Genomic DNA, 27,504 nt, shown 5'->3' with positions numbered 1-27,504 from the left:
TGTTACCATTCAAACTGGACACTTTTGAGAATAAAGGGGGATAAACTGGGACTATCTGGGTGAACCAGGACATACTATTATTAAGAATAAACTTTCAATGAACTATTGCCTTAGTTCATTGCCTCAGATGCTAAATGGAAGAAAGCTTTCTCTTCAGAGATGTTTATAACTAGACTCTGTGAACGTAACTACCATATAGGGAATTTCATGATTCAAGAGCAACTTGGGTAAATAATTAATGGGTAAATATCGTTCTGGGAAACCATCAGGTTTGGGCTCTTTAGACAAAATTGTTAAAATATCACTCTATTTACCCAAAGATCAGGAAGCACAGAAAGTCTACTCTAAGGTAAAAAGTCTTCATAGCTATTTCTAAGACTTCACACACGAAACATTTCATTTCACGTATTTGATGAAAATTAATCAAGTCATTGTCTTACAAGTAAAACAAATAAGAGTACGGGAGCCTCCACACTACTTTTTGATGAATAGAGAAGAGGGATCAGTGCCCAAAATGAAAATGGAAAAGGAGTCATTAACGTAACAATTGCTTCTGAAGTGAATGCGTTCAATCCCTAGTAACTGATTATACAAAAAAAAAATTTTTTTTTAATGTCACACAGTGTATTTTCTCTATGATCAGCAGAATGGCATACTAAAAGTCTCTAGGGCTTGAGAGAAAGATCATAGAATTTGGAGTCACAACTACTTGGGCTCACACTCTAGTTCAATCACTTCGTAGGTGAGTGACACAGAGAAAATTGCTTGTAGCAAATACGGTTAGACGCCCATCCAAAATCTTTTCTTCCTCCTTCCCAACAAAACCCAGAATTTGCTCAGGTACACACCTGTCCCCCTTGAAGCCCATGCTTCCCAGGGATAGGACTAATTATAAAGGTTAACCCCAAATCCCATTTATTCCCTCTGCCAATGATATAGCTGAGGTAAGGATTCTGAATCTCCTTGAGGTCCCAAAAGACAAGGAATAGAATAATAATGCCATTGGTACTTTATTGGATTTCACAACACAAGTACATACACACATCTCAAAACAAATAAAACAGAATCAGGCTGATAAAAGAAATTAATTTATCACATTAAATGCTCATTTCAAAAAGAACTCAGGGGAATTTAACATACTGGATACTTCTCAATAAACTTTAAAATGAATATAGTAGAATATATAAAAATTTATAATGTAAGCTTGAATCGTAATTCCTTAATTTAGAAAAGTTAAAATTTAGAATTTATTGAGAAGAATAAGACAATTAAAAATGACCCAATGTAATGAAGGTAAAATTCTAAAATCTAAAAATTTCAGATAATCTTATTTCCCCAAACGAAACAATATCAACAATAATAAAGCTAAAGAGAGGTTAAAATATTGATTAAACATACAAGCTTTGGGTATACAACCTAAATTTGAAAACTGGCTCTGACACCTGCATACTATATAACATTGGGCAAGATTCTTAGCCTCTCTTAGCCCGTTTTCTTATATATCAAATGGAGATAATATAATCTACCTCACAGACTCAGGTTTTAATAAGATAACGTAAGCCAATTTCTTGTATAGGTGCCAAGTGTATAGTAAGCCCTAAATTAAATATGTTAATTACATTCACATAATAAAACTAGTTCCAAGGGATCTCACTGACATCTGGTAGTCTATTATAGAATACTGGGTTTTAAAAAGCAGGTCCAAATTTCAGATGGGCAAAGGGAAATCCTCAAAGACATTTCCAGCAACTCCAAGAAAAGACAGGTGGCAAACATAGAAATAAAATCATATCGAATTACTCCTCCTGGTTAAGATAGAGTAACAGGTACTGGATTTAGCTTCCTACCTGAAACAACTTAAAAAAAAAAAAAAAGCAGACAACATGAATGAAACAATGGTTTTCAGACACTTGGACATTAGGCAGCTCAGGATGGTGATCCCTGAGAAAAGCGGATGCAAACGAGTTGAGTCCTACAATTGCCCTAACTTACTGCCAAATGGTTTCCAGGCCACAGCACAGGGAGGGGAAACTCAGGCAGAGTCCAGTGGTCTCTGAGAATAGAGGTTATAGATCTAGGAGTCTGTGGATGCCAAGGTACATATTGAGTGGAGAAGGCTTCATGGAGAGAAATCTCTGCAGGGGGTTTTCTGGTCTTCAGCTGAGGAATGACAAGCACATTTAAGTGAGGAAACTACCTGAATCTGGGAAAAGAATCACCAGGAAAGAGAAGGAAAAATTCCTGAAACTTAAAAAGGCCAGGAATAATTCATGTCCCCACCAAACATAAAGGAAAATCTTGTAATTCATAGGACACTGAGTAGGGTGTTCATAAGGGTATTGCCTCAGTGTGAGAAAAAATTTGCTCTAGGATAGCGCTGCTATGATTCCAACTAACAAAGACTAAAAGTAAGCCTCTAAAAGGAACAAACTGTTTACAGGTAACTCAATTGCTTCCCAGAACAAATCTTAAGATATTTACAGGATCGCAAAATATTGAACACACACAAAAGTAAAATTTACAATATCTGGCATTCAATTAAAAAAATCACCAGATGTTTGAAGAAGCAGAAAAATACAACTCACACTGAGGAGAAAAATCTATCAGTAGAAACAGATTCAAGAATTACACAGATGACAGAATTAGTACAAAAAGACACAAACAGTTATATCTGACATGTTCAAGAAGATAAATATATATGCATACTAAATATAGACATGGAAGGTATAAAAAGACACAAACAGAACTTCTACAGTGTTTAAAATGAAAAACATCCTGGATGGGATTAATACCAGTTTAGACACTATAAAACAAAAAAATTAGTGACTTTGAAGATGCAGGAATAGAAACTACAGAAAATGAAAAACAGACCAGAAAAATAAAGGAGGAGGTAAGACAGAAAAAATATTTGAAAATAATTGCCTGAACTTTCCAAATGTGATGAAAGCTATAAGTCCACAGATGCAAGATACTCAAAGAAACTCAAGTACAAAAAACTTAAAGAAAATTATACCAAGTCACATACTAATAAAAGTGCTTAAAACTAGTGATAGAAAAAAAAATTAAAAGGAACCAGAGAGAAAAAAGATACATTATGGGAGAAAAGACAGCCTCTTCAATAAGTGGATCTGGGAAAACTGGACAGCTACTTGTAAAAGAATGAAATTAGAACACTCCCTAACACCATAAACAAAAATAAGCTCAAAATGGATTAAAGACCTAAATGTAAGGCCAGATACTCTAAAACTCTTAGAGGAAAACATAGGCAAAACACTCTATGACAACAAGCACAGCAAGATCCTTTTTGACCCACCTCCTAGAGAAATGGAAATAAAAAGAAAAATAAACAAATGGGACCTAATGAAACTTAAAAGCTTTTGCACAGTAAAGGAAACTATAAATAAGATGAAAAGACGATTCTCAGAATGGGAGAAAATATTTGCAAATGAAACAACTGACAAAGGATTAATCTCCAAACTTTACAAGCAGCTCATGCAGCTCAATATCAAAAAAACAAACAACACAATCCAAAAATGGGCAGAAGACCTAAATAGACATTTCTCCAAAGAAGATATACAGATTGCCAACAAACACATGAAAAGATGCTCAATATCACTAATCATTAGAGAAATGCAAGTCAAAACTACAGTGAGGTATCACCTCACACCAGTCAGAATGGCCACCATCAAAAAATCTACAAAGAATAAATGTTGGAGAGGGTGTGGAGAAAAGGGAACCCTCTTGCACTGCTGGTGGGAATGTAAATTGATACAGCCACTATGGAGAACAGTATGGAGGTTCCTTAGAAAACTAAAAATAAAACTACCATACGACCCAGCAATCCCATTACTGGGCATATACCCTGAGAAAACCATAATTAAAAAGAGTCATGTACCATAATGTTCACTGCAGCTCTATTTACAATAGCCAAGACATGGAAGCAACCTAAGTGTCCATCAACAGATGAATGGATAAAGGAGATGTGGCATGTATATACAATGCAATATTACTCAGCCATAAAAAAAAGGTGAAATTGAGTTATTTGTAGTGAGGTGGATGGACCTAGAGACTGTCATACAGAGTGAAGTAAGTCAGAAAGAAAAACAAATACTGTATGCTAACACATATATATGGAATCTAAAAAAAAAAAAAGGTTCTAAAGAACCTAGGGGCAGGACAGGAATAAAGATGCAGATGTAGAGAATGGACTTGAGGACATGGGGAGGGGGGAGTGTAAGCTGGGATGAAGTGAGAGAGTGGCATGGACATATATACACTACCAAATGTAAAATAGATAGCTAGTGGGAAGCAGCTGCATAGCACAGGGAGATCAGCTTGGTGCTTTGTGACCCCTTAGAGGGGTGGGATAGGGAGGGTGGGAGGGAGACGCAAGAGGGAGGGGATATGGGGATATATACATACATATAGGTGATTCACTTTGTTATACAGCAGAAACTAACATAACACACCATTGTAAAGCAATTATATTCCAATAAAGACGTTTTAAAAAAAATTGTGTTTGAATGAATGTGTAATTTATAGCTCTTTTGTTAACTTTAAGACCGTGGCACCTTTTTTTTTTTTTTTTTTGGTATGCGGGCCTCTCACTGTTGTGGCCTCTCCTGTTGCAGAGCACAGGCTCCGGACGTGCAGGCTCAGCGGCCATGGCTCTCGGGCTCAGCCGCTCCGCGGCATGTGGGATCTTCCCGGACCGGGGCACAAACCCGTGTCCCCTGCATCAGCAGGTGGACTCTCAACCACTGCACCACCAGGGAAGCCCAACCATGGCACTTTAAAATTTTTTAATTTAAATTCTTAAAATTTTTAAATTAAACTTTTAAATTTAATAAATTAATAAAGAATATTCGGATAATATTTTTGATATAAGACTTTGGTCACTAAAATTAGCTCTTATACATTTTTAAATGGCTAGGGTTCATCAGGTGTGTAAATAAGTTCAGATAATGTTGATTATGGAGGAGTTTTTGCCAACTCTACTCAATACTCCGTAGTGACCAATATGGGAAAGAATCTAAAAAAGAGTGGATACATGTGTATGTATAACTGATTCACTTTGCTGTACAGCAGAGACTAACACAACATTGTAAATCAACTATACTCCCATAAAAATTAATTAAAAAAATAAATTTGTGACAGTGATATGAAATGTATTTATGAATAAAACTAGCTACATAGCTCTTGGTCAAAAAAAAAGATACATTACGTACATGGGAACAAAGGTAAGAATGACAACAAACTTCTCATTGGAAACAATGTTAAGTCACAAGAGAGTGGAGCAACATCTTCAAAGTAATGAAAGAACATATACTGTCAATCCAGCAAAAAACACTTTTTTAATGATCGTGAAATAAAAACTTTTTCCAACATATAAAAACCGAAAGAATTTATCACCAGCAGTCCAGGCCTACAAGAAATATTAAAGGAAATCCTTCAGAGAAATAATACCCAATGAAAATGCAGCTCTACACAAAATATAAAGAGTACTGAAAATGGTAAATATGTGGGTAAATATAAAAAATTTTCCTTAAGAAATTTTAGAAAGGTAACTGACAGTTTAAAACCAAAAATATAATATGTGCAGTTTGTAATATATGTAGAAGTAAAATGTGTGACATTAAATCTAAATGATATAAACACATCAATAAAAGGCAGATGTTCAGATTACATAAAGAAGCAAGACCCAACTATTTGCTGCCTATAAGAAAACTACTTTAAGTATAAAGAAACAAATAAGTTCAAGGTAAAATGATATGCTAAAAAAGGTATGCTAATTATATAATTAAAAATAGCTGGAGTGGCTATAATATCAAAGTAGATTTCAGAGAAAATAATATTACTAGGGGGCTTCCCTGGTGGCACAGTGGTTGAGGGTCCGCCTGCCGATGCAGGGGACACGGGTTCGTGCCCTGGTCCGGGAAGATCCCACATGCCGCAGGGCGGCTGGGCCCATGAGCCATGGCTGCTGAGCCTGAGAGTCTGGAGCCTGTGCTCCGCAACGGGAGAGGCCACAACAGTGAGAGGCCCGCATACCACACACACACACACACACACACACACACACACACACACACACAAATTAATAATAATATTACTAGGGATAAAGAGGATAATTTCAGAATGATAATGAGGTCATTTATCAAGAGAACCAAAGCAAAAATGAATAAAACTGCAAGAAGAAATAGTTAAATCCACAGTTATAGTCAAGGATTTAACACTCTTCTCTCATTAATTGACAGAACAAGTACACAGGAAATCACAAGATACAGAAGACTTAAATAACAATATCAACCAACCTGACCTAATTGACAGTAGTAGAACACTACACCCAGCGACATCAGAATACACATGCTTTTCAAGTGCACACAGAAAATTTACTAAGAAAGACCATGTTCTAGTCCATAAAAATAAAAGTCTCAAAAAAGTTAAATGGATTAAAATCATACAAAGTATGTTCGCTGACCACACTGAAATTAATTTAAAATAATCTACAGTAATATATCTGGAACAATTCAGAAATATTTGAAACTACATAATATACTTCTAAATAACTTTTGGTACAAACAAGAAACAAAAGTCAAAGTATTCTGAACTGCATGAAGAACAAAATATATCAAAATCTGTGGAAAGCAGCTTTTGGAGGAAAATCTACAGCATTAAACTCCCACGTTGAAAACAAAAATAAGTCTCGGGGCTTCCCTGGTGGCGCAGTGGTTGAGAATCTGCCTGCTAGTGCAGGGGACACGGGTTCGAGCCCTGGTCTGGGAGGATCCCACATGCCGCGGAGCAGCCAGGCCCGTGAGCCACAACTACTGAGCCTGCACGTGCAACAAGAGAGGCTGTGCTCCACAACAAGAGAGGCTGCGATAATCAGAGACCCGCACACTGCGATGAAGAGTGGCCCCCGCTTGCCACAACTAGAGAAAGCCCTCGCACAGAAACGAAGACGCAACACAGCAAAAATAAATAAATTAATAAACTCCTACCCCCAACATCTTCTAAAAAAAAAAAGTCTCATATTAATTACCTTAAGCAACTATGAAAATGAAATCCAATGACCCTTACTTCACACCATAAACACACACACAAAATTAACTCAGAGTGGTTCATAAGAGTAAGTGTAAAACCTAAGAAAGCACAGGAGAGGATCTTCGTGACCTTGGGCTTGTCAAAGATTTCTTAAATTTGAAACAAGAGGTACAAACTATAAAATTAAAAGATCCATAAATTAAACTTTAGTGAAATTAAAAACTTTTGTTGTTCAAAAGACACTGTTAAGAAAATGAAAAGGCAAATCTCAAACTGAGAGAAAATAGTTGCAAAACATATATCTAACAAAAGATCTGTATCGGCAATTTATAAAAATTCTCTTATAACTCCATAATAAAGCAATGCAATCAAAAATAGTCGAAATATTTGAATAGACACGTCACCAAAGAAGACATATAGAAGGCAAATAAACATCTGAGAAGATAATCAAAGGGGAATTCAAATTAAAATCATGAGAAATAACTATATACCCAACATAATGTCTAAAATTAATAAAGATTGACCATACAAAATTTTACCAAAGATGTGAGGTAACTACAACTGGTATAGACCACTGATAGAAACATGAAACGTTACAACAACTTTGGAAAATAGTTTGGTAGTTTTAAAAAGTATTAGACAGGCACAGATCATGTGACCCAGCGGTTCCAACCCTAGATATTGGCCCCAAAGAAATGAAAATATACACCCACACAAAGACTTGTGCATGAATGTCCATGATAGCTGTAACAGCCAAAAACTGGAGACAACTAAAATGTATCTCAATGGGTGAATGGATAAACCAATCATGGTACATCCATATAATAGATTTCTACTCAGTAAATAGGGGAATAAACTATTGACACACAAACAACAGGAGTGAGTCTCCTTTTCTTGAATTATTTATTCATTTTATCCCTTTACTTATTCCTTTATCTCTAAACCCACTCTCATTATGCCCTCCTAAATTGGCACTCTTCTAGTATTTAATATATGCCTTTTAATATGTATGTACACATGTATGCATGTGTATATGTATATATATATGCTTTAACGTATATTTCAATGGCATTGTGCTATAGCTCTTATTTTCCTCTTTCTGCTGTATTTTAAGGACTTATCCTAGCTCTATACACGTGCAATAAGTTGCTTCTAACTGATATATTCCATACTATGTGTTTATCGAAGTTACCTCATTGACTCCCTTAGAGATGGGTACCTGTGTAACCAACTTCTTGCTACCGCAAACAATAATGAAATAAATATCTTAAATCTTGTCTCCTTGTGGACCTACAAAGAAAGTTCTCTGAGACATAGGTATGAAGGTGGGATTGCTGGGCCATAGGCCAAATAATTAATATTACTAACTCAGTACTTCAAGACTGCTTTCCAAAATGGCTGAATCAGTTTATACTTCTACTGGCATTTGGAATTAACAATCTTATGAATTCTTAGCAATATATCTCATTTTAATTTTCATTTCTCAGCTATTAGTAAGTTTGAGCATCACTTTCTATTCTTATTAGCTACTCAGCTTTTCTCTTTGTAGATCACATTCTTAGCTCATTTTTATATTGAGTTTCCTGTCTTTCATTTGTTGATCTGTAGTTCCCGGGAATGTTTCTATAGTAATGTCATGAATTTTATGCTTTGCTAAAAGCTATTCTAGTCTGTTACTCTCTATTAGCTTTAAGGTGTTGTTCACTGACTAGAAAATTCTTCATTTTAATGTAGCCATAGCCATCATTTCTCAACCTGATTAAGACATTATTTGGGGGTTATGTTTAAGGGGTACAACCGCTTACCTGCATTTTGTTCTATTAGCTTTGCAGTCATCTTTTAATCCCTCTTTAATCTACCTGGAGTCCAACTTGTTCTATGGTGCAATGTAAGAATTTGGTTTTTTCTCTATTATGAGCCAGTGTTGCAACACCATCTGCTAGAGAGTTGATCTTTTCTCCATTATAGAAAATGAAGTGATGCATCTCTATCATATACCACACTTCTTTTTGGTAAAAAGAAGAATGCTCTTGGAAGGGTGATGACCCAGATGAGATGGGCAAGAAAAATATCCCTGGCCATCCATCTTCAGGAGGGCAATGGTGACTGCTCACTATGGATTCAGCCTTCTGAAGCCACATGCAAGCAGGAAACCTTGAACTCACCCAGGGGCTCTAAAGGGATTTTTAAAAAACAAGAATAAAGAAAGAAATAGTCTTATTAGGTCAAGTGCTTCAGATACTTCCTGTGGATTCCTGCAATTCCTTCCATGTTTAGTAGCAAAACAACGTGTTTCCGTGTCATGTTACATACATAAAATGCTTTTAGTGTCATAACTATACTACATATTGCATCATACTTAGCTGTTTAGAATGTGAGCAGACCTGTTATCCACAAAGCTTTCCAATGTTCCCAAAGCTTTTGGAAATTCATGGAATGATTGAGGGTGCTTGACATGATACAGTATTTAACTGGTACATTTTTTGCAAGCAAGGAAAAATCTTGTCCCAAACGGGTCTGATTTATGGCTTACTTCAGTATTCTATACATAGTAAGTCCTCAAAACAATGTCCTTGGCTGATTACCTGGCTGAGTGCCCACATATTCCCTGGGTTGGAATTTACAAGCAGAAGGAAATCTTCCTTCGTGAAAGTCATGATCTATTTGCATTTGCCTTTCGTTAGGAGGAAAAAGCACCAGAGACTTCAAGGACTATTACAGTGTATAAAACTTAACTCCATGCAATTATTCATGGAGCCCCTCCCGGGGCCATACAGCATTATTATATGCTTAAATAACGATTTCTGCCTTACCCTTGGATTTCAATAGAAACTATTTTGCACTCTTGTTATTCACTTACATTGCCCCATTGATTCTAAACAACAAGTAGAAAATGGAATCAAGCAAGCCAGTATTTCCCTTAGAAACTGGTGGTGGGTGGTATTACGAGCTGGAGTAGTAACTAAGAGTTTAGTACTGGCTAGCACCAGTACGCAAACATTCCGTTTTCCATGCCTATAGATGTACTTGAAGTTAAAGAGCAGAAGATCAAATCCATCCATGTAACAAGATTTAACCGGTGCTCATTACACCCCGGGATTTCATGAGTGTCATGCTTAGACTTGGTTAATCTCTAAATCTACAGGATGGAGTTCAGAGTTTCTCTTTTTGTTTGGACCTAAAGAACTGTGACTTACTATTTCCAATTCACATAGCTGATAGGTTACATTATAACATTTCCTCTCTGCTGGAGGACGACCTTCCACGTGTTCCATTATGATGCACCGATAACGTTCTTCTGTTCCAAACAGAATTTTTTTCTTACTTTCTAAAATATAATAGAACATGAATTTTGATAATGTCACATGAACTCCATCCTCCCACTCCTTTTATTTCTCCACAATAAAGAAACCCTGAGGACACTACAGATGGTGAAGGAGAGTTTCACGCAATGGCAGGTAACTGCAAGCTCTTGTGATTTCAACTCAGGAAAGAGACAGCAAGAGCGCACGTGTTCCCTGTGACCTAGGCTTTTTGGTTAATGTGAACCTAGCTGGGACGGCTGTATAAACGTCAACATGCTTTGAGGCTGGCAACACAAACATTAATACAAATGTTAAACAAGAAAGCAACTTTGGTTGTGTCCATGGGAAAAGATCTACCAATGTTCTCCACAACTTAAAAGTTTTTCTACTGACATTTGACCGGAACATGGGCATCATCAGGACAATGTTCCTTACTCTCCCACCATTCTGAATATTTCCGAAATCCTTATCAGTGACACTGAAAATTTTACTGATGTTTTGATACTCTAGACAAAATATCCAAGGTTAAAATGGGAAGTTATATGGGAAAAACTTAAGTAGGCTCTAAATGTCCTAATCATATGTAATTTTTATTAAATAACTTATAAAGTCTCCATATTGTATATCTAATGATGTAGTTCACTATATTCTATTATTTATACTCATCAATCATGTATTTCCCATGTCATCAAAAAGCAAAGTTTATGTCTCTACCCAGCAGAAAACATCTTGAGGGAAACGTTCTACTAAACTATAAAATATTAGAGGGTTCCGATCTATTCTTCATAATCATTGCTAGTAACATGATAGAAACATTACCAATCCTGATAGCAGATTTTCAGAAATTAATTAAACCCATTAGAAGCAGTAGAAAACAGTCATTTATCCGTCACTACAGAAAGAAAGAAAAATGAATTAGACTTTATGTAACTAAAAGCACGTTCCTTTCAGAAAATATCCACATATGAATTCTGAAATCAATTTATGGCAGTAATAGGTTTCATTTGCTAAAGAAGAACAACTGAAAATGTAAATTAAGAATGGCATCGCAAATGGCAACTACAATCGAATCAAAGATGTACTTTATCAAAATAAGCAACCTACAGCAAAGTGCTCCTACAAGCGAACCCTGAATAAAACAACAATCTGGCTAAGGTAAGAATTCAGAATTACATTTGTAATTCATTTGTCATGCTCAGTCTGCTCTGTTCCTATTTCTGCTCTTCTCGTGCTGGTACAAAGTCGAGCACGAAAGTGTGCACGTGATTACCTATTCAAGTCAAATACCTTATGCAATGGATGCACTGATGACCTGTATTAACATGTATCATCAGGATGTAAGGGAGTTTTGCGAAATGCTAACGGTCAATGTCTCCTTAAGCTTTATTTTATATTGATGTCTTATTTCTCATGTAAATGTACACTTTTCCTCATGAGAATCAAGTTTCTCTGTGCTTTAGTTCTTACAACTTTCCTATGAAATCAACCAGCTTGGTATTATTCCCATTTCACAGATGTGGGCCTAAGCTACCACCGCCAGGTGCTATATCCTACCCTCACAGGGCAGATTGTGGGGCAAAGACCGTGATTTACCTTCAAACAGCTTCGTTTTCATGAATCAGAATCAAGTGGACAGGGCTTCCCTGGCGGCGCAGTAGTTAAGAATCCGCCTGCCAACGCAGGGGACACGGGTTCAAGCCCTGGTCCGAGAAGATCCCACATGCCGCGGAGCAACTAAGCCCGTGCGCCACAACTACCGAGACTGCGCTCTAGAGCCCGCGAGCCACAACTACTGAGCCCGCGTGCTACAACTACTGAAGCCCTCAAGCCTGGAGCCCACGCTCCGCAACGAGAAGCACCGCAATGACAAGCCCACGCACCGCAACGAAGAGCAGCCCCCGCTCGCCGCACCTAGAGAAAGCCCGTGCACAGCAATGAAGACCCAACACAGCCAAAAAAAAGAATCAAGGGGACAGCCTTCTCCCCATCATATTCCCTCTACCTAGAATCTTCTTCATTTGGTAAAGCCTTACTCCCTTTCTAGGCTTAATTCAGAAACCAGCTCTTCTCTGAAACAGACTCCACTGAAATCGACTGAATGATTCCTGCCTCTGTTCCCCATAGCTTTTGTGAGAATACTGAGCACACCCTTTCATTGTTCACAGCACGCACATCTGTTTATTCCTGCATGAGTTAGTCTTTTATTTTTTTCCTTTTGTCTGCGCCGCACGGTTTGTGGGATCTTAGGTCCCCGAGCAGGGATCGAACCCGTGGCCCACTGCAGTGGCAGCGCGGAGTCTTAACCACTGGACCGCCAGGGAAGTCCCCAGGACTTAGTCATTTTTATATCTCTCTCGCAGAGCCTGGGAAAGGGTCTAGCATGAAGCAGCCGTTCAACAACCTTAGCAAAGTAAATTGTATGAGTGACCGCCACAGACAAGACAACAGGTAAGTAGAATTGCAACTATTCCTGCCCTTGAAGTAAATCCTGTCGGTGGGAGAGGAAAAGGCTTAAGAGTGAGACAGGAAGTTAATACATATATTAAAGAGTGATTTTTAAATGTAGATAAAGGAGGAAAAGGATTGGCCTAAATCCAACCACGACACCAGCACAGCTCAAGACACAAGTGAATGTAATTAGAGGTGTAAGGCGTTCATTCCTGCATAACCACGGGTTTCTTGTTTAATTACATAGTTTTCTTATATGCCCTCTTTAAGACAGGAAGAAAGGTGGGAACGATATTACGGATAATAGAGGGTCCTGCCAGAGAAAGAATTCCAGTGGATACTGGCAGTTCAGCTGTTCTCTTCAGAAAGAGTCTTCAAGACAGCCTGCCTTTTTATTATGTCTGGTGAAGGTGAAAACGGCTGTTAAAAATATCAGCAAGGAGATATTTATGGAGTCCCTACCTCATGCTAAATACTTGCGGAAAGTTTTCACAGATTATCAGATTCGAGTTAGAGATCATGGTCCCCATTTTACAGGAAGAGGACTGAAGATCAGAACAATGAAATGAGTTGCTGAGATTGCAAACCTAGTGCCAGAGCTTTGATCCAACCAAATTCCGGGACTCTTCCTACGACACCCTACAACCCCCTCTTTCGGTGTTTGGAACACTGACACTCACCTACTGCACTGTGTGAACACGATTCCCGTTTAAAGACATCTGGTTTAGGCTATTTTACATCTGCTAAATTGTAATCTGAGGACTCCTTTCACGTGAAGCTGGAGAATTTGTCTATACTCCTTGGGCATCTCATGGAAACCGCGCTTAGGTAACCTGTTGTCGTAGTAGTGATGGCTGACAGGTGTGTTCTCTCCAGTTTTAGAGAAGGGCCAGAATCCATAGAGTTTCACGTTCTCGCACAGTTCCACTGCCACACTTGTGATCATCAAGCCGGAGGACAGGCGATACTCGGTCACACCTTTAGTCCTCCAGAAGAGGGCAAGGTTTTTCAGGTACTTGGGATGGAAAAATAAAACTCTTTGTCTTGCTTTAGATTCCTTCAGTGTGTAGTACACCTTAAAAGAGGCCGCAGTGTTGGCCCTGAAGGAAAATGCTGGCAGAAGGACGAATGCATCTCCATAGGTTGCAACGTCCTCCAGAAATATTGCTTTCTTTTCCTTTAAGTTCCCATATCTGCCAAATTTTTAAAACATCATGATTTTAACAGTAATCACCAAAGGAGCAGTTTTGGTAACATGAGGCTGAATTCACCACTGGCCAAAAAATAGAACCATTTCTATCACTGTATATAAAAGAGACAAACTGCAGACTCAGAAAAAACTCATGTTAAGTAAGCATCTTGTAAATATCAGGGGTGGGGTCTTCATTTCTCTTTCTTGGCATATCTAGGCTCTCATTCCTACCTTCTTATGGGGCAATACCCTTACTGGACATATATTTTTTATATTATTTTATCTTCCAACTCAGTGCTTTTTTCCTAAGGTTGCTTTTTAATGATGAATTACCTTCCAAATGTATAATGCTGAAATGTTTTCTCAAACGTAACACACTCTTAAAATATCTGTACATTAAAAAAATTCACTGAGCTGTACATACATGTTATTATAAAATAACAGTTTCCTTTAGAAAGTCTAAAATATCTATATGCATGCATAAACACACACACACACACACACACGCACACATCTTAAATTTCCTCCATGGATTGTGATAGCTCTATGTGTTTAATTTAAATAATACCTCAGTAAATATACTGCTGTGCATGACTGCGTGTGTTTAGAAAATAAGCCTTGGGGAGACAGGTACAATATTTTATATTCTCTTAAGCCATACTAGAACTATTTGAGGGGTGTGTTCTACTAATAACAATTATTAGTCACTTCGGATGAGAATAGTTGAATAAAACTCTATACAGGATTTTTATTAAACAGCCAACATTTTGTAGTAGTTACATTGTGGAAAATAAAATACACAAATTATTTTTTAGTAATAAACTGCCCAAAATGAAAACTTGTGATTTTGCCAGGTTCTCCTAAGGGTTACTCTCTGAAGCTTCTAAATAGACTAAGTTTTTTCAAGAAAGCGCTATCGAGACAAGAGTAACACTAAAATTCTGAAAGGAAATCTAAAAAAGGAACTTCACTATTAAAAAGTTCTCATTGGATTAGCAACATTCAGCTTATGACATTAGAAGTACAACTGGACATACCTCTTATGAGCCATAACCTAAATTACCAATATATTCTTATATATTTTCCTAAAAAGCCATTCCAGCTGTATTAGAAATCAGTCTCAGCAACAAGATTAGTGTTCAGACTAAGAAACGGGTTAAATCATGAGAAAAATGCTCTTGAACAGTTATGTAATTTGAGGTACTTACCTTAGTCTTATAATACTGGGATTTAGAGTCACCAGGTTGGTTTTAGTGCCGACATCATTGGTAACATTTCCTGTGGTTGGGGGGAGGTTACACCTGAAATTGGGAAGGAAAACTATTCTCAAAATATAACTTGTGAAAAAAAAAGTACATCCACATACATCCACACATATACGTGGGCTCATTCTCATTTTATTGGAGAAAAGTATTGTCGTTAAGATGATCCTCAGAATTCATCTGATTTCCATCGAAAAACATTTAATAAGCGCTGAACTCTTAGCTGGCATTTCAACATTGGATAAAATAAATGAATTTGATAAATGCTTTCAGTATTACGTAAGACCTTTATAAGTAACAAAACTAGAAATGACAATTACACCTTGCCTAGCTTTTGAAGAGTTCATGATCCTTTTATTAAAATTATTATTTATATTAATTAGATTCCCACAGAGGTATATCACCAATTTACAGATTTTAAAAAATTGAGGCCCTGCGACTAAGGTTATAGTGTCTGCCAGAAGCAAAGACTATATTAAAAAAATCAAAATTTCCTGATTCCCATATGGACTGTTTTTCCACCAAATTAAGCTGTTAATAAATAAAGCCTTAATGTTCTTATAATGATGTTTTCATATTGATGTTCTCATCCTCTTTTGAGTACTATTTTGTTTTTAAATTGGAAAACAAATTAAGAATTGTAATTTTGAGTAAGTATATCCTTGTCACACAGAAAAGAGAAAGTATCATTTCAGAATTTCAAGTAGACCATTTCTTTAAAGCTATACATACAAAGGGAGCATCTCTGAGGAAGGCTGTTGTTTAAACTTGATGTGTTCTGTAAGATGAGGTTGAAATATTCTACTCCATGCTCTATGAAATATATGGATAAATGAAACATGTACTTCTCTCACTGATAAAAAAAGATACATCAGAAAACAAATATGGCACCTTGGGAAAAATAAATATTAATTTAGATAAGAGGCCACAGAAATGTCTTCATTAGTGGGCTTCCTGTAACATATCTACTTTCTAGAACAGTCTCATATTCTTTTGAAGACTCAAAGATGATTTCCAATATGGTATCATTGGAGACCCCTAGGGGAAATATTGGGTATTGTATATACACAGTACAGTAAAGCCACTCAGCCCCTATTTTTGCTCCTTACACACTTAACTGACAGCTCCCAATCTTCTGAAATGAAAAAAAAAAAAAAAAAGATAATCAGCTTCCAGATGGTTTTATAAACTATGAAACATGTACAACCAAAATAGACATAGGCTTAAAAATTAAATAAATTTTAATGACACCAACCATGTACAGCCCCAATTTGACCTTTCAGTTTGGAAGGCTAACTTCAAAAGGAACTCTATATTCAGAAAAATAGCTGGCATCAACAAATGCAGAATCTAGAAATATACGCATTTATTTTAGTTATAAATCAAGTAGCTGTTGAGTTTTTTGGTTTTTGGGTTTTTTCCCTGCTTGTTAAACCTAAACTTGTATTTCTTATATCTGCTATAAAGTAAAATGGATGTTTAGGCATAATATTCACCCCAGATGTTTTGGGAATTTTCAGTCTATAAAAATGTCTATTACAAGAAGAATTATTCATCTTCCTTATGGTTTTTCCATACTGAGTACTTTAACAAAATGGCTAAATCATGCAGGTATTGGCCATTTTCACATTCACCATGACGAACACATTCAATAACGGTTGGACTGCCAGGTCTGTTGTTCTGTTATTATCTTCAGCATAAAATTCTAAATGAGATTAAAGTGAGGGGGAGCTACTGATTCAGAATCATGTTTCTTTTTCATGGGCAGCATTAAATCAATAAAGCTCAAAGGATCTCCTCTGATGTATGCAATTGGTGCTCCTGAAATAGGAAGAAACAGATTTCAACTGACTTTATAAAAAGGTGCATTTCAATTGAAATCCACCCTCACAGGGATGAATCCTCTTTCCATCATATTCTGAAAGTGGAGATGCTCTGTGGCTTGTGTTATTAGTTCAGACACACAGAGAAACTACTTGTGTTTCTGTTTTGGCAAGCTAGCTTGTATTGAGATATAAACATTGTAAAAGATCAGAATTTAGAAGCTGCACATTTTTTTAAAATTTCAGGCCAGAAACCTAACTAAACATCCATGTTGTGTGGCTATACAATATCTAAGTCAGCATTTTCACAAGTATTACCTGAGAACAAAGTGTTCTTGAAATTCTCTGTTTAAAAAAAAAAAAGTATCCTTAATATACTGAAGGCTCTGACAAGTCCTGCAGTGACTATGATCTCATGCAGGGTTTCTGGCAAGTTAAGTGACCATAGCAACATTCAGAGGAACTCATGATCCATTTAACACTTTTGGAAACACACTAGATAAATTGCAGGCTTAAGCGACAGAGTTCAAAGGTCAAAATTTACACAGAGTATCTTTAGCCTATTCATTTAAAATATCCAGCTGATCCTGGATGTCAAAGAAACCAATTCGACAGAGCTTACCTAAAAACAAAGTCGGATTTATCGATTTCAGCTCCACAGAGAGACTGATTCAGAATCCCCCCATTTCCAACCACCGCACACTGATTGTAAGGGTACCCCACAAAAGGCTGAGTCTATCAGGAGAAAGGGAAAAACTGTCATAAAATAGCTTTAGTTTTAGAACCATAAACATCATCAGCTTAATCTTTACACATGCTAAGGAAAGAAAAAGAACAAGAAGCAATACCACAGCATGTTAATCAACTTATGACATCATAAAAAAATCCTGTAAACCTGTTTCATTTCTCTTGAGAGGAATATATAGCATATCATAGACAAACATAATGTAATAATACAAAACATAATACACTTGTTCTTAAAATGTACTTTAATGTATTTTACATCACATAATTAAGTAAATAAATTGAGGATGAGAAAATCCCACATGGGCCTTTCGGACTAACAGGACCATTTCCAGCCAAGAACAGAAAAGAAAGCAATTCCAAAGTAACATTCAATTCTCTATTCTTGGCCATAAAATTAATAGATAATTTAGTGAAAGTTCTCTGTGCTTAAGTAGGTAGACCTTCAGGCTCAGTGATGACAGATTTATGCCTGCGACCTCTGTAGTTGATTAGCCACGGTGCTTCAGGGAGGCCCAGTAACTCTGGGCTGATTTGTTTCAAATTCATTTCTAAGGCCGGAATCATTTTTGTTTCCTCCAAGGACCCAACTGGCCGATCTCAAAAGACTTCCCACTTTTACCAAATCCTCCGCGGTCTGAAACATAACTTTTCAATTTGATAGTGTACTTTGCCTTTGCTGGTCACTTTTCCGGAAGTAAGGATGTGACCTTAGCCAGCAGCAAGGGTGTCAGCTCAGAGTTCCGCGATGATGAGGTCCTGACTCACCTGCTTTGTCTCCAGAACGTGAGTGTAGGTCCTCAGGGGCAGAGAGCATGTTTATTACTTTTCCTTTCCCCTGTCTTCTACTGCAGACCTCGCCTAGAGGACCACTGCTTTTTGATGGGTGACGACTGGCCCAATGGCCACCTGGGTGCAACCCCCAGCACCACGTTGGAACCCAGCTGTACCAGCTTATGGGCACCAACTGGTAAATATTCAGGAATTTTGTGAGCCGACTGTGAAACCACTGGTAAATTACAATCGCCACGATGGGGATATTTACACTGCGACGAATCAGGGAACCCTCCTGCCCAGTGTACCAGCCCCACTGGCAACGCCCCAGGACCAGTGTGGTTCTGAGCTGCCCAACAGATCCTGAATCATCCTGACTCCCGCGTGCTCCTGAATCTGCATTGGGAGATGCCAAACGAGTGACGAGAACTCTCAGCATGTCTGCGTTTGTCCATGAAAGTGAAAAATCATGTTGTGCTGCTGGTGCGAGAAGCACTTTCCCGAGTCGTAACTTGTGAACACATGGAATCCATCCAACAACCGTGCGAGCATTTTACAGATGGGAAAACGGAGGCATGAGTTTAAGGAAGGGCTAGAAAGCAGCAGAGCTGGGATTCAAACCCAGGCAGTCTGGTTCAGAGTCCCTGGTCTTAACCACGACACATTATACAGGTGCTGTCTGTCATTCAAGGGGTGAAAGGTTAACTGAAGGATGTGCCTTATTTCCCTGCACAGATGTGACCCCAGCAGAGTGTCCGGCTCTTTAATGAATGGTTCCCACAGACCCTGGGCTACTTCGAATCACTGAACTTCTAGCGCAAGATATTTTCAGACCATGTTTACTAACCGATACCACAGTAAATTCTGAATTTTACAGACAGGGCAGAATGCAAATAGGCTCTTTATGGTACAACAGAAAAGATTACTGAGGGGAACGTATCTCCAATTAAGCACTCAAAATAATGAACGTTTTTCTCTGGTTTCTTGGTCAACTGGGAGGAAAAAGTCCATATGCTTTGCTATCTTATGTTCAGTAAGAGTTCAAATAAATGACAATTTCAACGTTCCTTAAAATAAGGCTCCTAAGAAAACACAAATCTGGGCCACTTAACTGCCTGCTTGTTGCTAACTCTGGTTGAAAACCAGCTTCGTTGCAAGTAACTAAGCAAACCTTTGGAGTAAGTGACTTCACACCATTTCATCCAAAGCATCTATTGTGATCTGTTCGCTGTGTGCCCCACAGAACAAAGCAGGGTTGGGGTGTGGGAAGCAACCTCGGATGCTGTGTCTGTGGAAGGGGATGATGAAGAAACACAGAAAAGTGACCTCGCTTTGCAGCTGTTACTGTATTAACTTCAGAATTTCCTCCCCCTAGTTTTAAAAAGTCAGTATTAACTTGGAAAATGGATGCTGTTGCTAATTGCATCCAGAATTATCAAGCCTGTGCTAAGTTATTCTTTTCAAGGTGCCAGATCAGAAGCAAAAAAATACCTGCAGTTCCTCTGTTCTGACCAGCCTAAGGCAAGGACAACACTAGCAACAACGGCAAGGGTGAAAGAGTTGCTCTCTGTGGAACTCCCCAAGGTCTTCCCTGATAAGGGACAGAAATAATCTTCAGTTGCTATCTTTTCAGCTATTGGCAATTTCAGTGCATCACGAGGGGATTTTCAGAATGCCGTATGAGTTATTTTTTTGGTCCCCGTTCCCTTTGGGAAAATGTGCAGTATTTTTTCTCTAACATTGTGTATTGATTTTTCGCTCATTCCCAGAAAATTATACTTCCTTTGAATTGTAATATTAAAAAAAAATTGGAACAACTTACATGACAATAAAATAGTTGAAACGAGTCAAAGGTCCAGCAAAATGGAAATAATTGTAAGAACTGAATATTCTACAGTTGGTAAACAGCATATATAAAGCGATCCCGTTTTGACCACTGACTTGGCCTAATTGCTTTTCATCAAATTATAAAAAGATGCCTGAGGGCTTCCCTGGAGGCGCAGTGGTTGAGAGTCCGCCTGCCGATGCAGGGGACATGGGTTCGTGCCCTGGTCCGGGAAGATCCCACATGCTGCAGAGCGGCTGGGCCCATGAGCCATGGCTGCTGAGCCTGCGTGTCCGGAGCCTGTGCTCCGCAGCGGGAGAGGCCACAGCAGTGAGAGGCCCACATACCGCAAACAAACAAACAAAAAAGATGCCTGAGAGTGTAGTTCATCAGCAGTGGGATATTTTCAGGAGAAAAATTCCCCCCAAGTTTGGATTTATAGTGTAATGATACAGTATCATTACTCATTAGTTTAAATAACGAATATGTAATGAATGCATCTGTGCACTGGGGAATGCCCTAGGAGCTTGGGATACATAAGAACACAGTAGATAAAAATCCCTGTCTCGTGGAGGTTATGTTTACGGACCGCAAATTCTTATGTATTTACTTCCCAAAGATTAGCCACATAAACCTACAGTTCTTTGTGAAGAAATTGATTTAGTCACTGAAACTGACAACTGGAGGAGTCTTATTGCAGGTGAAAAATGGGCATCTTCCCAAGCCCTGGTAATTACTATGCAGAAAGCCCAAGTACCTCATCTCATTCAAGGATGAGTCATGAAGACTCATGGGCTGGAAGAGCTTATCATTTAAGATATAAATACCATTCCCCGCAGGGCCACAAGTATTCAAAACTGCCTTGGACTGCCATACGTATCTTACACAACACAACAGAGTGTGGCATTTTAATGAATTAACTGCTCCATTCTTATATCTTTTTTTTTTGCGGTACGCGGGCCTCTCACTGTCGTGGCCTCTCCCATTGCGGAGCACAGGCACGGGATGCACAGGCTCAGCGGCCATGGCTCATGGTCCCAGCCGCTCGGCGGCACGTGGGATCTTCCCGGACCGGGGCACGAACCCGTGTCCCCTGCATCGGCAGGCGGACTCTCAACCACTGCGCCACCAGGGAAGCCCCCATTCTTATATCTTAATCTGAGCCAACATTCACCTTAAATATTGACACAAACCACAAGAAATTCTCACTCACCACTGGCAACATATCAAAAATGTTCTCTCTGATTTGGATTTCGCTTTTACTTTCCACCTCGTAACTCACGTTAGTCCCGACGGGAGTGTTATTTTGAGAAACAATGAAGTTTTGAATGGCACCACAACACGAAGCAAGTTCCACTCTGCAAAGGATGAGGATAAAAGTGAGTCAAGGAATAAGATTACGAAACCCAAAATAGAGACGACGATGGAAAACGCAGAAGAGGATTTTGCCATACTGACTTTCAGAGAGAAGATACCTCATTCGCAAAGATGACATTTTTATCTCATTCCATTCTAACCGTCCCTGGATGGTGCAAGAGTGCTGTGGTAGGACTAAATAGCAAAGAACATTAACGTACTTACACTCAGGTAGGGACCGAGTCACCCACAGGAAATACTGATTATATAATGGTTTAAATACAAAGACTTCTTTCTCATGATAATGTTGTAACAACAGAGAAAATGACAGAATACCTTCTAATCATTTTATTAAACAGTACAGAAACTAAATTAAGACCAGTGTCACAAATCATCACCAAAACAATATGTAATCATTTATTATGAGACAAGTTCAATGAAAAGAAGCACCATTCAGTACAGTGATTTTCTTTGAGCTTCACTGAGGTATAATTCACAAACACGTATGGGGAATTCCCTGGCAGTCCAGTGGTTAGGACTCTGCACTTCCTAACAGGGGATCTGGGGTTCTATCCCTGGTCGGGGAACTAAGATCCCATAAGCCTCATGGTGCGGGCAAAAAAAAAAAAAAAAAATTCACAAATACAAGTTGTTTATGTTCATGGTTGAATATGCATACATCCTGTGCAATCATCACCATAACCAAGCTAATCGACATGTCCATCACCTCGCAGTTATCTTTTTTCTTTTTCTTCTTCCTTTTATAGTAAGAATTGAGATTTACCCTCTTAGCAAATTTCAAGTATGCAATACAGTACTGCTAACGACAACTACACTGCTGTACTTTAAGAGACTGAATTTTTAAATGACGTGAATTTAAAGTTGCCATTCTTTACAGAAAGCCCAGAAAAATGTAATTTAGCACTGAACTGTATTTCCAGACTATTCCTATGGAGTGAAACCTTATTGTCAGAATGCAGACCCAGAAAGGTCCTGCCAGGGGTTGTTGGAATCTGCCCCCAACCTCTGGCAGGTGAATTCAGAACCACTCAGAATTTATATTTTGCTTATGTAATTCTCCGGGGGTGCAGACTCCATAGCGTCTCTTGATAATTATTCCACAGTTTAATCAATCTTGAAGTCAAGAGACTCTTTGATTTGCACAACTGAACTCTCTTCACTTAAATCCACCTCCCTGGTTAGTTTTTCATAGAATCTCTCCATAAAAAACACTTCATGTAATTGAAAGTGGTAATCATCAAGCACAACTTGAACCTTTTCAATTTTGAAGCATTTAAAGAATTTCCTCTTCTCTCAGAGTTTCTCCATAAGACCAGTTTTTTCATTAATGTCACCTTGTTCATCTTTAAACCTTTACTAATTTCTCCATTTTACTTAAAAATATATATTAAAGTTGGATCCCACCATAGCACAAGGAACAGTGACTTTTCAGCAGACAGAGCTGACTGTGGTCAGTACTGATACCCTGAATTCCTAACTGGTCCTTTCCCATCGCATATTATTTTTTATTGGTTTTTGGTCCTGAAGGCTATACTTTTATACATGTTCCTACTGAATTTGGTTCTTTTGAAAGAATTCAATGCTCTAGTCTGTCATAGTCATTTTGAATTATAGTCCAGTCTTTGTGAATGCCAGTAATTCTCAGGGTATGAAAAGCCAGTGCTGTGATATTATTTGTACCCTAAAAATCAAGATTTTCAAATTAGTTCATATCCGTTAGCTGATATTATTAAAATAGTACATTCTTACTTGAATTCTATCACCTGCTTATTATTTCTCTTTGCATTTCAGAACCTACCATTTCTAACAGCTCATGGAGACCAGACCAACAAAAGAACAAATTGAAAATGAAATGATGTGTAGTCAAAAAGATGATACTATTTGTAATTATAAATTTAATCTCATAACAATTCATGTGACATATTGCAAACTCAGAAATCCTTATGTGTTTATAATTTTAAATGTCTCTTTTATGCAACATGTTGAGAAAGGCAATGGAGTAGATTCTCATTTACCTTTTACAAGTAACTTAATTTCTCTAAGGATATTTGGTGCTTGAAAGAATATTGCATCACACAAAAAAACCACTAAGCAGGGCTTCCCTGGTGGTGCAGGGGTTTAGAATCTGGCTGCCAATGCAGGGGACACGGGTTCAAGCCCTGGTCCGGGAAGATGCCACATGCCACGGAGCAACTAAGCCTGTGCACCACAACTACTGAGCCTGCGCTCTAGAGCACGCGAGCCACAGCTACTGAGCCCGCGCGCCACAACTACTGAAGCCCGTGCACCTAGAGCCCGTGCTCCTCAACAAGAGAAGCCACCGCAATGAGAAGCCCGCGCACCGCAACGAAGAGCAGCCCCCGCTCGCCGCAACTAGAGAAAGCCCGTGCGAGCAACGAAGACCCAACGCAGCCAAAAATAAATAAATACAAATTTAAAAGTGCAATTATTAAAAAAAAAAACCACTAAGCAAAGTACCCTTGGCGGGTTTTTAAACATTTTTTTTTTCCGGGAGTTCCCTGGTGGTCTAGTGGGTCTGATTCGGCGCTTTCACTGCTGTGGCCCTGGCTTCAGTCCCTGGGCAGGGAACTGAGATGCTGCAAGCTGTGCAGCGTGGCCAAAATGTTTTTTTTTTTTTTTTTTTTTGGGGTTCGCGGGCCTCTCACTGTTGTGGCCTCTCCCGTTGCGGAGCACAGGCTCCGGACGCGCAGGCTCAGCGGCCATGGCTCACGGGCCCAGCCGCTCCGCGGCATGTGGGATCTTCCCGGACTGGGGCACGAACCCGTGTCCCCTGCATCGGCAGGCGGACTCTCAACCACTGCGCCACCAGGGAAGCCCCCCAAAATGTTTTTTAAAAATTGTTTTTTTCTGAAATTATTTTCAATGATTATATTATAAAATTTTCAAACCCTCAGGAAAGTTGAAAGAATTGGACAAGAGCATTTGAATAATGACCAGCTAGACGCTACAAGTAATTTTTTACTCTATTTGCCTTGCTGTGTATTAATGCATCAATCCAATTTTGTTGTTATAGTTATTGCAATTCAACATAAATGACAGGTATCAGTACACCTCACCCCTAAATACTTCAGCATGTTTATCATTATTTTGTATTTTGGGGTAGAATTTACATACAATAAAACCCCAAGTGCATTCCATGAGTTTTGAGAAGTGCATATACCCCTGTAACCCAATCCCCTGTCAAGATACAGAATATTACCAACCCCACTAGGTAAGTCCTTCAAATTCTTTCCCAGTCCACCTCCAGCCAACCCCCACCTCAAGGCAACCACTTTTGTGATTATTTTTTACCAAACATTAGTATTGCCTGTTCCAGAATCTATATAAACATATACATAAATCTATATAAATATAAATCATATTAATGCAACATTGTAAATCAGCTATACTCCAATAAAAATGTTTTTTAAAATTTAATTAATTTTTAAAAAAAGAATCATATTGTATATACGCTTTTGTGTGAGGCTTCTTGCACTTGGCATAAATGTTTTTGCAATTCATATATGTTGCCATGTGTGTCAGTAATTTATCCCTTTTTATTGCTAGAGTAGTGTTACACTGTCTGAATGTACCAGAATTGATTTAGCCATTCCCCCTGCACTTTGAAAGAAATCACTATCAAAAATCAATGTTAAATACCTAATCACCCCTAATAATATCCCAGGAAAAACATCGGAATAATTACCCAAAATGTCATTTCTGCAGCCTATGTTGGGTCACTGACTGATGGGACATTTTAAGCCTTTATAGTTAGTGGCAGAATTATAAATTTATGCTCTTTTTCATTTCCCAGTTCATCTGCAGTAAAGATCCCCATAATAGCCAGTGTTAGTATAGAGCTGAGATGCTTAGAACAAACAAAACAAAATGGAATTTTATTTCTATCATTCCATTTCCCATCATCCCTAAAAACAGAGTCAGTTCTAATCCTTGGTGACTCCAAAGTCAACTAGACGTGCTCACAATGATGGGCATGGCCATTTTCCCCTTCTTGTGTAAAAAGAGCAAGAGACATTAAGAAATGAAGGACACTTGGTATTCACTAGATGTGATAGTGAATTTCACCTGTCAACTGAGCCAAGTCAATGCCCAGAGAGCTGGTAAAACTATTTTTGGGGGGGTTTCTGTGAGGGTGTTTCAGGAAGGATTAGCATTTGAGTCGGTAGATGGAGTCAACAAGCTCACCCTTTCCAATGCATAGTAAATATCCAACCAGGCCAGCATTCACAGACCTCACCCTGGTAAAGCACTGTACATTCTCCAGAGCATTTTCACACCTATTATGACATCGGATGCCCACAACAACCAGGGAGACAGAAAACATAATTTTTCCCATTTTACTTATTTACTTTTTAAAGTAGTAAGTCGTCTTATTTATTTATTTTTGGCTGCGTTGGGTCTTTGGTGCTGTGTGAGGGCTTTCTCTAGTTGTGGCGAGCGGGGGCTACTCTACATTGCGGTGCGCGGGCTTCTCGTCGTGGTGGTTTCTCTTGTTGCGGAGCACGGGCTCTAGGTGCACAGGCTTCAGTAGTTGTGGCGTGTGGGCTCAGCAGTTGTGGCTCGCGTGCTCTAGAGCGCAGGCTCAGCAGTTGTGGCGCACGGGCTCAGTTGCTCCGCGGCATGTGGGATCTTCCCGGACCAGGGCTCGAACTCGTTTTCCCCTGCATTGGCAGGTGGATTCTTAGCCACTGCGCCACCAGGGAGGCCCCCATTCCCGTTTTAGAGATGAGAAAACTGGAGTTGAGAGAGTGTATGGGTTAGAACCAAGGTGCCCAGGTTGTTCGTGACTCCAGCTTATGTCTTTTGACATTCACTTCTTTGCAGTTTACACTAGAGTATCCTGGGTGGGTAATGCTGTCATTTGAGCTTCTTCCTTTGGGATGCTTTCCATAATGGCACCAAACAACACAGCAGTTCCCAAAATAATGCTGGTAGCACCCCATTGACAGCTTGTCCAGACATATCTCAAAGGCTGCAAAAAATTTTACATGTGAATATTCCAAACCCGCTATATAACTGAGACATTCAAGGCTCTTATTTTACATGGAGGGTTACACGATTCCCGATGGATGGGATCAAGGTTGTCAAGTGGTCCAGACAATGTGTCCTAGGATTTAATGGAAAAGAAACCCCTGGTTTACTGATGATCTAACCCTTGCTGTGTCACACCTTCAGCAACTTCCTCTATGCAATCCAGTTCCAAAAGGAAATCTAGTCCCTTCCACCCCCCCAGAAATGAATGGGGACTCTCTGTACTGCATTGATTTCCAGAACCGGAAAGAGTTCACATTCTTTCAAAAGTGCCTAACTCTCAAGAAGCAGGAGAGAGTGAAGTAAGAGTGGCATGGACATATATACACTACCGAACGTAAAATACCTGGCTGGTGGGAAGCAGCCGCATAGCACAGGGAGATCGGCTCGGTGCTTTGTGACCACCTAGAGGGGTGGGATAGGGAGGGTGGGAGGGAGGTTCAAGAGGGAGGGGATATGGGGACATGTGTCTGCATATGGCTGATTCATTTTGTTGTACAACAGAAACTAACACGGTATTGTGAAGCAATTATACTCCAATAAAGATCTATTAAAAAAAAAGTAGGTTGGTCCTGGGAGAATCTGGCTTAATACTTTTAGCCCTGATCTATAAAGACAGAATCTGAAGATGTCCAAAGTCATCTTTGCATCACAG

The 27,504-nt window shown here is 38.8% G+C and overlaps 1 protein-coding gene across 2 annotated transcripts in view; it reads right to left on the bottom strand.

The window, feature by feature from the left end:
- Positions 1 to 1,007: 1,007 nt before the first annotated feature.
- The window catches only part of ST8SIA6 (ST8 alpha-N-acetyl-neuraminide alpha-2,8-sialyltransferase 6), a 155,405-nt gene continuing 128,908 nt past the window's right edge, over positions 1,008 to 27,504 (bottom strand). Inside the window, exons 5-9 of one of the 2 annotated variants that reach the window (XM_032624446.1) lie at positions 21,634 to 21,778; positions 17,700 to 17,812; positions 15,201 to 15,293; positions 13,481 to 13,993; positions 1,008 to 2,203 (exon numbers count right to left, since the gene is read on the bottom strand). In XM_032624446.1, coding sequence (XP_032480337.1) covers positions 13,525 to 13,993; positions 15,201 to 15,293; positions 17,700 to 17,812; positions 21,634 to 21,778 — 820 coding nt within the window. In that variant the 3' untranslated portion in view covers positions 1,008 to 2,203; positions 13,481 to 13,524. The remainder of the gene's footprint in view (positions 2,204 to 13,480; positions 13,994 to 15,200; positions 15,294 to 17,699; positions 17,813 to 21,633; positions 21,779 to 27,504) is intronic. The other variant, XM_032624447.1, reaches the window with a different exon arrangement.

Source organism: Phocoena sinus, chromosome 2, assembly GCF_008692025.1.
Source record: "Phocoena sinus isolate mPhoSin1 chromosome 2, mPhoSin1.pri, whole genome shotgun sequence".
In the NCBI taxonomy this organism is placed as follows: Eukaryota; Metazoa; Chordata; class Mammalia; order Artiodactyla; family Phocoenidae; genus Phocoena; species Phocoena sinus.
This window is presented reverse-complemented; position numbering and strand designations above follow the sequence as displayed.